This window comes from Equus caballus, chromosome 2 (genome assembly GCF_041296265.1).
Source record: "Equus caballus isolate H_3958 breed thoroughbred chromosome 2, TB-T2T, whole genome shotgun sequence".
Lineage (NCBI taxonomy): Eukaryota > Metazoa > Chordata > Mammalia > Perissodactyla > Equidae > Equus > Equus caballus.
This window is the reverse complement of record NC_091685.1, coordinates 39,263,110-39,273,504: the sequence shown is the minus strand read 5'-3', so window position 1 is coordinate 39,273,504 and position 10,395 is coordinate 39,263,110. Positions and strand designations below refer to the sequence as shown.

The 10,395-nt window shown below is 56.5% G+C and overlaps 1 protein-coding gene across 8 annotated transcripts in view; it reads right to left on the bottom strand.

Annotated features, from left to right (window-relative positions):
- Nucleotides 1-449: 449 nt before the first annotated feature.
- The window catches only part of DHRS3 (dehydrogenase/reductase 3), a 39,884-nt gene continuing 29,938 nt past the window's right edge, over nucleotides 450-10,395 (bottom strand). For 6 of the 8 annotated variants that reach the window (XM_070253168.1, XM_070253165.1, XM_023635755.2 and 3 more), the window contains 5 exons: nucleotides 8,794-8,937; nucleotides 7,983-8,102; nucleotides 7,383-7,621; nucleotides 3,210-3,335; nucleotides 450-971 (listed from right to left, as the gene is read on the bottom strand). In XM_070253168.1, the coding sequence (XP_070109269.1) occupies nucleotides 887-971; nucleotides 3,210-3,335; nucleotides 7,383-7,621; nucleotides 7,983-8,102; nucleotides 8,794-8,937 (714 nt within the window). In that variant the 3' untranslated portion in view covers nucleotides 450-886. Of the gene's footprint in view, nucleotides 972-3,209; nucleotides 3,336-7,382; nucleotides 7,622-7,982; nucleotides 8,103-8,793; nucleotides 8,960-10,395 lie in introns of all 8 variants that reach the window. The other 2 variants (XM_070253181.1, XM_070253173.1) reach the window with 1 other exon arrangement.

Below are 10,395 nucleotides of genomic sequence, written 5' to 3'. Positions count from 1 at the left end.
GCTTAGCGCCGGCCCTGCTGTGCTGGCGGCCTTCAGAGTTCTGGCCTCTCAGCACCCAGCACGTGCTAGGGAGACGGTGGGTGCTCAGTACAGACGGGCCCTGCTCTCCTGATCTGGGGGCCTGGTAGCTGGCAGGGCCGTGGCAGGGTGGGGGCAGCTCTCTGCAGACTAGGCCACGATGGTCACATCAGGGAAGTAGGTGACGGGGCCAAGCGGCACCACCCATGGCAGTTGGGGGTGGCCAGGCAGAGCCACAAGGAGCCACGTGCCCCAGGTCCACGCTCCGATTCCTCTCCCACTCTGCCCCCTTCCTGCCCACTCCACTCCCGGCGGCTGCGGACCCCGAGCAGACCAGTTGTCTCTCTCGAAGGACAGGTTTTCGTGGTTGAGACTATTCCCCTCCCCACTGCCCACCAAGGACCAGGGGTCGAGGGTTTCAACAAAGGAAGTCGCAAAAGCCATGTCTCTTTATTTTTCATTCCTGCCGTTCAACCAGTTTGCGCAAGCTGAGGATGAGTGGATTTTGGAGGAAGAGAAGGAGCGTCTGGCACAGACCCTCCCGGAAATAGTCTATGCACACTGCTGAGGCTGATTAGACTCGAGAAGCAATTTAACAATAAACTCTACAGAATTAGAAATGTACAAAAGTGTCAAGGCGGCTGCTGGCTGGTTTCTTGCCTCCCCATGGGGGTCAGTTATGCCCACCAGTCCTGTGCAAAGGTCCTGGGGCTGGCTTGGGGTGGGGTGGGGCAGCTGGATTCTTGCCTGGGACAGGAGCAGTCCTGTTCACCCAGCAGAAGTGTGCCAAGGGACAGGCACGTGGGTGTGTGCCCAGGTGTCATGCCCCCTCAGGTTCCGTGGCTTTCAAGCGTCTCTGGGTCCTGCCTTATGTCCGCCCTTTGAAAGTGTTCATGCAGGTGTAGGTTCCTGAGAATTTGTGGATCTCCTCGAGGGCAGCCTGTGGGAGTATGCTGCGGGAGGGGGGAGGGAGAAGAGAGGATGGTCAGTGGGGGTCCAGCAGCCACATCCCTGGTGGCCACACAAGATGGCGCAGTAGAGTGATGGTTCCCATAAGCCCCCCCACCCCACAGCCACACACCAGCTCCTCCCCTCCACGGAGGAAGGGCTTTCAGGTAAGTGGACAAACAAGGTGAAGGGTGGATGGTAGACACAAACTTTCAAAGCCACATTCTCAGCATCTTGGGGCCCATGGGTATCTTGGAGGTCAGTTAACTCCACATGCCACTTGTTCAACAAATATTTACATGTGGGACTGAGGTGTTAGGTCCTGGGTGCCACCTCCTCCAGGGAGACTTCCCAGACTCACCCCTAGGCCTCCCCTTGGGCTCCTCATGGCCCCTGTGCTTCCCCAACAAGCCCTGGTGTTGTCCCGGCTGTTTACTTGTCAAGCCCATGGGAGCCTCTGTGGCCGACAGTCCATCCCTGACCCCGGCCCCGAGCACAGGGCCCGGCGTAGAGAAGGCCTCAGTCCATTTGCTGAATCAAATCGAAGGGCCCTGGCCCACGCCAGGTGCAGGACTGGAAAGGCTCGCTTCCAGCCAGAGCAATCTGGAAGACTTCCTGGGGGTGGTGGCACTAGAGTTGTGCCTGTAAAGATTTCTCTTGGGGAAGGTGAGAAGGGGGTGCAGGGCAGGGAAGGAGGAGGGGGTGGCCTCTGCTTCCTGTGGGAAAGTGGTGGGGGACAGAACAGGAAATGTAGCCTGGGGGTGTCCTGCGGAGAGCACTGGGATGTTTAGACAAACTAGCTTTTTTCTAGAATGTTCCAAAAGACTTCTCAAAAGCTCCCTGAGGTGGAAGGTGGCAGCCCAGCCTCGCTGAGGACCTGAGTCCCCGTCTTCTAGGGGCTCACGGAGGTGTCCAAGGACCACCTCAGGGCGACGGTCGGGATGGACCGAGGGCGGCCGAGGTGTGGCCGAAGGCCCCGGGATGCCCCCTGCCCGCGCCCCACGCTCTCGTCTCCAAAGAGCTTTGAGTTTGGAGGAGAAGGGACGGCTCGTGTCCCCTCCGCACCAGGTTTCTGCGCCTGCAGCTGGCGTGGCTGCTCAGCGGGGCCACCGAGCTCGCGGCAGCCAGAGGGGAGCCCGGGGCTGCCGTCTGAGGGGCGCTGGGGCGCTTTGCTGCCGGGCCGGGGCCAGGGGTCGGCCGGCAGGGGCCGGGGGCCGCGGCTGGCGGGGCCCAAGGAGCTGAGTCCACGTGCTCGGGCTGCAGGGTGGGAGCTGGGGCTCTGAGAGGCCCTTCCGTGTGGGGCGGGGATGGGAGGACTGGCTGCGCAAAGTCTGGAAGGTTCCAGGGGAATGTGCTGCAGGCGAATTCTGCAGGAATTCCTCAAGCCTCCTCGAGGTGGTCCGCCCGGTAGACCCCACCCGCCTGGCACTGTGACTCCCGAGCCTTTGACGTGAGACCCCCGTCTTCCCCTTAGACGGAACTTCCTGGAGGCGGCGGCCAGGCCTCAGTGCTGGAACAGCGGTTCTCAAAGTGTGGCCCAGGAACCCGGGGGGCCACCTGCCATCTCTTTGGAGTCTGAGAGGTCACACTGTCATTATAATGCCATTATTACTATAAAAATTTCCCTTTTCACTCCCATTCTCTCATGACTGTACAGTCAAGTTTTCCAGGGGCTACTGGACATGTGACATCACAACAGACAAAGATCAGACGCAGATGCAGGAGTCCAGCTGTCTGCAATGGAGCCAGATGATAAGAGCTTCGCAAACATGTAAAACAATGCCATTCTTCTCACTACGTTTATTTCTCTTTTTCGGAAAATATGCTTACTTTTCATAAAAATATCATATTTACATTGACATGGAATGGGTTGGTTATTGCTACTTATAAATGAATAAATAAATATTTTAAATATAAACAGATGTATAAATCTTGTAAATTTGTTCTCCGTTTTAATTTCGAACACAGCAAGTAGCGATGGACACCACTGACATAAACAAAAGGTTTTTGGGCTCCTGCTAGATTTTTAACACTCTAAAGGGGTTCTGAGACCACGTTTGAGAACCGCTGCTCCGTCGTAAGGATGGGAAATCCATGGCACACGGGCCGCCCTCCTCGTGTCCAGCCCACGGCAGACATGGCCAGTCGATCACCGTGTCCTGGGGCCCCTGCACACTGGGCTCCCTGGGAGCAGGGCACGGTGGGCACAGGCCTGACCCGGAGCCCCTCCCGCTGCCCTGTACCTCTTCAAGATGACAAGGGCGTGCATGGTCCATGGGAGCAGGAGGAGGGCCTGGTTGAGCTGCACGGCTTCCACCGTCCTCCGCGCCACCGTCTCCGGCTTCAGCGGGGGGAAGAGGTTGGGGAACCTGAGGGCAGGAAGAGGCAGATGGGCTTCTCCTGGAGACGCGGGGGCGTCTGCCACAGCCTCGGTGGCTGACGGGTCTCGGTCATCCCTGTGGCTTCTCCTGTTTGGGAGACTCCAGACCCCTTTGGAATCCTCTCCCCGCCTCCCCCTGGCGCCCCCAGAGTTCCTCAGTCCCTCACTGCTCCGTCAGTGCCCCCTCGGCAATCAAGGACTTAGAGCCCACCCAGCTGGACCCCCTCTCGGAGCACCTCAGGGGGTTCTTTTGAAACGTCCCTCAGATCCCGTCTCCCCCCGCTCACCTCCCAGGCCCCCGGCGCTGGCTGCTCCCTCTGGGCCCTGCCTCCCCCGACCCCTCTCCTCCCTTCCCGCTCTGCGCTCTGCGCCAGCAGGCCTGGCCAAGCTTTCTGTTCCTGTCACTTCGGCTCTTTCCTCTCCCAGGTCTTTTACCAGCTGGCCCATGAGCCTGGCTCCCTCCTCCGCTGTCCACTCAGAGCAGCCTCTGACCTTGTCCTCTTGCTGATTTCTGTGTTTCCAGCATCTAGAAGGGCCCTGCCCGTTTGCTTGTTTCCTTGCAAGTGGCCTGTCTCCCCCATCAGACTGAGTCCCCCCAGAGCAGAGGTATGGCTGGTCTTCCTCCCTGCTGTATACCCTGTGTGCAGTGTCCAGCAGACAGCAGGTGCTCAATAAATGCTTGCAGAGTGGAGGAAGACTGGACGACTTGCTGTTCCCCCAAATGTGTCCTGCTCATCCTGCCTGGAGGCAGGGGCTCTGCCGGGATGCCCGTCTCCGCCCAGCTGCTGGTTTCACTCGGGCATTCATTGATTCATTCAAAGGTTTACGGAGCACTTTCCATGGGTTTGATGAATGAATGAATGATTGAATAAGCAAACAGCAGGGGCTTCTCATGCCTATCCAGAGGCATCTGAGCTGAGACCCACTCAGTGACGATGCTCCTTAAGAGCCAGGCCTGGGCTAAGTGCTCAACAGGAATCATTCACTCCAACTTACAGAGAGGGAAACTGAGGCCCCGGGGAGTTGGTGGGGCACTAGGGATTCAAACCAGGCCTGCTCGAGCCCCAGGCCAATGCTCCGTCCCCACCCTTGCTCGCTGCTTGTCCCACGGCCCCGGGGCCTGGAGGTGCAGGGCTGGTGCTGCTGGCTCCGACCTCCATCCCACACAGGACTCGCGAGCTGCTCCGGCACCAGGAGGATTAAGGGGATGAGTCACCTGGGTCTGATGTCACCCTAACAAAGTGCAACTCCTGGGCCCCCAGCGCGGGCTTGGTCGGCCTCAAGAGTCCACGGCGTCCCCCCGCCCTGTGCTTCCTTTGCAATTGCGCTGTGCTGCTAGGATGCCCACAGCCCCGCGGTCTGCAAGGGCCCGCCTCGGGGGGCCTGCAGAGATGAACATGCCGGGGCAGCTCACCGACACTGGAACCCTGTAGACACGGAGGACAGTCGGGTCCCCCCAGCGTCCATCTGGGCCAGCCTGCTACGTGGAGGAAGGGAAGACGGGACGGAGGGACCAAGACCCTTCCTGGTAAGGCCCCTGCAGGGGAACCTGACAGAGGACCTTGCGGCTGTGTGCTGGAGGGACCTTCTCCTTTTCCTCCACGGTGGGTAAACCGGAGGCTGGCGGAGCTATCAACTTCTGGAAAGAGCACGCTCAGTATCTGTGCGGCCTTCGCTTCTCGGAGCCTTGCTCCCTGTCTGTAAAACGGGGCTGAGAGCTCACTCTCGAGACGGCTGCGCGCCAAAGGCAGCAGCGTTTGTGGAGTGTCAGGTGTGAGAGGAACCTAAGGAGCCGTAATAGCGATTTACAAACACCCGTATGGCCACTTTTGCCAGAAAACCCGTCCGTTTTGTCCTAGGTGCTGGCTCCCACCCTCGACTCTAGGAAGCTGCTCAGCGCAGCTGGGAAGGGAGCCAGCGCTTGGCTTCCTCTTTTCCTCGTTCAGGAAATGGGAGTTGGTGGGGCATCAATCATCCTTTCACTTTTCTTCCCCCTGGGCTCACCTGCACGACCACAGGTGACCAGGCTTCCCGGGCGCTCACTGCTGGCCAGGCGGGCGGCTGACGCACGCACGCGCAGCAGCTGGTCTGACCCTCGGAGAGGCGCTGCTGTTATCTATCCCTTCTTACAGACGAGGAAACCGAGGCACAGAGAAGCTAAGTGACTTGCCCAAGGTCACACAGAGCTGGGATTTGGCCCCAGGCAGTCTGGGCCCACACTGTGAACCACTGTGGGAAAAGGACATGGGGAAACCTTTCCTTTCCTTTGACAGTGGTGACGGGGTGGAGAGGAAACTATGCCAGAAGGTGAACCGGACACGCAAGGGCAGGTCTGCGAGCGTCCTGCCCACTTCTGTGCTCCGGGCGCCCAACTAAAACCTCGGGTTGCCACTGCTGCACTTCCATCCAATATGCATTTATTGAGCACCTCCTGTATGCCCAGATGAAAAGAAACCAAACCACAATGTCATAGGAGGAAAAAGCCAACATGGAACATTCAGTCATTAATCCAGCCTCCTCTGCATTCAGAATCTGTGATAATTTGCATGCAAGTCCCGTGGAAATACATACTCCTGCGATAAACTAAAGATACGGCCTGCTAGGAGGATTCATAACATATGCGTTTATGAAGACGTTTGTTGTTAGTAAAGATAATAAGAGCAGCAGCTTGTATTGAGTGTCTAGGATGCCCCGGGCTCTGCTCCAGACACGTTACATGTATTATTTCTAATTCTCCCAATAATCCTACAAGGTAAACATTATTTCCTCTGTTTTACAGACGAGCAAAGTAAAGCTCAGAAAAGTAACAAAACTGGCTCAAGATTCCCCAACCAAACAGGCGTGGTTCAAAACCAGGTGTTTTTGATTCTTGATCAACAAAACCACACTTGGCCCTCTTCACACTAACGAGAGGGTACCGAGTGGTTCCCACAGGGCTCGCATGCCCACTGCCTTCCGCCAACCGTCTCACCGAATTCTCAGTGTGACCCTTCCACGTCATCCTCATTTTCTGAAGAAGCTGATACATATAATTTAGAAGGCAAATCTATTATTATACGCTGCATTGCAAAAAAACAAGGAAATCATTTTTGGATAATTCTCTAGTTTCATTTATCTATAACCTTATGACCTTCCACAGCCGCGCATCTTCACGGCACCATTTACTGGGCGCTGACTATGTAGTACATATGGTGTTCCATGGGGGTCCCATTTTATCCTTATCACAGACCCCTACGTGTAGACATTCTCCTCATCCCATTTTACAGATTAGCAGTGGAGAATGGAGTAGGAGCTAATGGGACCCAAGGTCACAAAGGACATTGTAGGCACAGGTGAGTTGGCACCTTGGGTGCCCGGCTGCAAAGCGGGAGCTCAAAACCAGTGGTTCTCGTTGGTCTAACTGGCCCGCAGGAGCGGCGGCTGGGCTGCGGTCTTTCTTTAAAGTGAGCTATAATTTGCGTGCAATCAAAAGCATAAATCCTAAGTGTGAAACTTGATTAATTTTTACTGACGTACCTACCACCCAGATCAAAAAGAGAGAACGTTTCTAAAAGCCTAGAGTGTTCCGTCGGGCTCCCTCCCAGGCTATATCCTCACCCTTCCAGGGGCGGCCACTATTCTGGTTTCTATCACCATTGGCCCAGTTTTTGCCTGTTCTAGAACTTCATACAAACGGAACCACACAGAAAGGGCTTTCGTCTCTGGCTTCTTTCACTCAGCGTGATGCCTGTGAGATTCATCCACGTTGCCCGCAGATCAACACTCCGCTCTCCTGGGATGGATTGGGGGTAAGGGCTCCACCGCACGCGTGTAGCACGGGTACTCTGTCAAAGCCCCCTGCCCGCAGAAGAGGACCCCAACCCCTACAGCATCCCGCTGCCCCACGGACGCAGAAGCAGGAATGAGACCGCAGAGCCACAGCCAAGGGGCTGCCGGGTTATTTCCAAATTTCAGTGCTCTCAGTGCATACCAAGGTCTCCCCGGCCCAGGGTGCCGGCGGGACTTGGGTGTGGGGAGGCGGCCCCTGCTCACTGACCTGACCCTCATGCCCTGGAACATCTCGGTGCTGGTGTGGAAGGGCAGCACGGTGGTGGCGCTGACGCCCGGACAGTCCAGCAGGCCCAGGGTCAGGCTCTCCATGAAGGCGAAGGCCGAGGCTTTGGACGTGCAGTAGTCGATGGCGCCGGGGATGGCGGACAGCGCCAGCACGGAGTTGAGACACACGATGTGGCCGTTCTGCAGCTCCAGCATGCGCGGGAGGAAGGCCTTGGTGGTCTGAGGGCGTCGGGGAGGTCAGCTAGGGCCAGCCTCCCACAGCGCCGCCCCCCACCGCCCCGCAGCGGGGACAGACCCTGGACAGGCGCACTACTCCGGTGACCGAGCCTTCCCGGGACGGGAGGGGCCCAGGGCTGCCTGCTCCGGGGCACAGGGCTCCACGTGTCAGGAAGTCCCACGTCTCCTGGGGCTGGTCACGCCTCTCATCTGGCCACTTTGTCCTTGGACGTCCCCTCTTGGCCTGAGCCCAAGTCCTAGTAAGTGTCTCCCCCACCCCCTCCCTTAGGGCTCCTGGGGTCCCTGGGGGAGGAACATGTCAGTGTCACGCCCAGGGCTGGCTCTGGCCCAGCACAGCCCTTACCCAGAACTGGCCCAGGGTGTTGATATGCTGGGACTTCAGGAGGGCGTCATCGTCGCTGTCCATCAGGCTCCTCCCATGGACCACGGCGGCGTTGTTCACCAGGATGGTGATGTCGCCCACCTGCGGGCGAGAGGGAGCCGCAGGGCCGTTAGGGCTGCCGGCCCCAGTGGCCTGAACCTGCAGGGGCGAGACCTGGCCCCATCACCCCCGGCCGCGTGGCCTTGGGCAGCCATATCGCCTCTCCGAGCACCAGCCTTGACTTGTAAGATGGAGCTAATAACCATACCAACGTCGTTCCGAGGATTAGAAATAATGGCTGGCGTACCATCTACCGGGTGCAGAGCACATTCATAATAAATGAGGTTATTGTTGCATAGAGATAGTTAACGTTTACCCTGGGCTAGATACTTAAAGGGTGGTGTTTGCTCTCTTAGAGCTCATAGATACACTCGGTCTAGACAGACGGCTGGAGTCAGAAGGATTTTCCCAGCAAGCAATGGGACGTTTGCCCCCCAGGGTCTACGATGGAAACTCACCAAGTCTAAACTTCCAGAGGCGACAAGAGGTGGTTACTCTTGTTATGTAATCAACCCACACTTAACCCCTGCCCCCTGTAACACCCAGACATACATGCACACTCACACGTGTATGCACACATGTATATGCGCACAAAAACTGGGCGAGCTACACGGGAGAGTCCCCAAAGGTGCCCAGAAATAACCAACGCTCTCTCCCAGGCCCCGTAAAAATGCCCTCTTTGGCTGGCATCCCCCGTGTCCAGCTGAGCCGAGGATGGACTCGCCCAGGCTACCTTCTCCCGGACAGCTTTGGCCGTCTGGTACACCTCCTCCCGGTTGCCCACGTCACAGATGAAGTAGTGGCACTCGGTGCCCATCTGCCGAATCTCCTCTGTTGTCTCCTTCAGGCATTTCTCAGTCCGGCCCCAAAGAACAATCTAGGAGGAGAGAATAACAGCACTGAACGGGGTCATTAAGCAAGCCATCGTGGTTCAGTGACCGTCATCAGAAATTTAGATCCAGGACTGGCCTCCATGACCCCACCGAGAGTGTGCAAAGTGAATTAACGAGATGATTTTGTAAAGCGACGTTGCCCCCTCTGACGTGAACCATGGTTTCTGAGCCCATTCATGACCCATCGACTGATGCATTCTTTGCAAATCTTTCTGAGGCCTTCCTTCCAGCGGGACGCCTCCTGCAGCCTGATTCCAGTTATCTACACAGTTAGAAGCAAGAGCAGAGCTCTTTCTGTACAATGTTCCAGAACGTTCTCAGTTAGGAACAAGCCGGCCTTTTCACAGATCTGGTCTAGAGCCAGGTTTATGACCACCGTCCACTGGAAGGGACTGGGGGTTCTGCCGCGAGGTGCACACAGCCCAGCAGAGCCTCCCGCCTAGCCGGGAAGGAGCGCGAGCAGAGGCTCCCCCGGGAAGGACACGCCGCCTCACCCCGAGGGTGATAAACGTGGACTCGTGAGCCAGGAGGTGACCCTGGCAGGACTGAGAAATGGATGCTTAAAGGGGTTAGACAAGTCTATGAATGGCCAGCTATGAAAGGCTCAGGAGAGAAGCCTGGCTAATTCTCAGCCTTGACCTAAGCAAGAATGACACACCTCCCCTCGATGCGTCATTGGGACCAAAGAGGTCCCAACGTGGGGACGAAGAGCCTGACTGAGACTCAGCTTAGTCAGCACAGCGGGAGAAAGGCCGGGGGCTGGAGAGGACCAGAGCAAGGCAGAGAGAAAGGCTCCTTGGGGACTAGTCTAATGGGTTCATGTGTTTGTTTCTTCTCTTTCTCTTAAAAATTACCAGTGAAATTCCTCCTTTAAAAATAAAACCCAACATGGAAACCCCAACGTGTGAAACCAGTGGAAGGAATAAATTACACGTCCAACTCTGCATTCGCTTCCTCTAATGAGGACAGAAAGGCTGTGTTGGGAAGACAAACACTTTCCAGAGGGGCACAGACGGAGCTCCAGTCACACCAGACCTGAGTCCAACTGATTTCTGTATTTTGCTTTGTGACACGATATAGAGAAAAGGCAGACAGACGAGTAGTCGTTGGTGGGACAGTTTATCAACTGTTTACCTTGAAATATCAGAGCTTTCACTGAAGCAGAAAGGGCCGCCAGTGGGTGTGGCTGGCGGGACACACAGATGGGCTGGTGGCCCCCAATGGATTTGATCTTTTTACTAGAATTTTAAACATTTTTGAAAAGAAAATAAAAGTGTTTTCTCAACCCCTGAAACATCTTTGGCAAAGCCCAGTCTGAAAACCCCACCTAGTCCAAGCACTTCATTTATTTTGATTGAAGTCCTGAAATACAGGAAGGGTTTTACGAGGGCGGAGTCCATCGGCGGCTCTCCGTGACCACAGAAGTCCCTCGAGGGCCATCG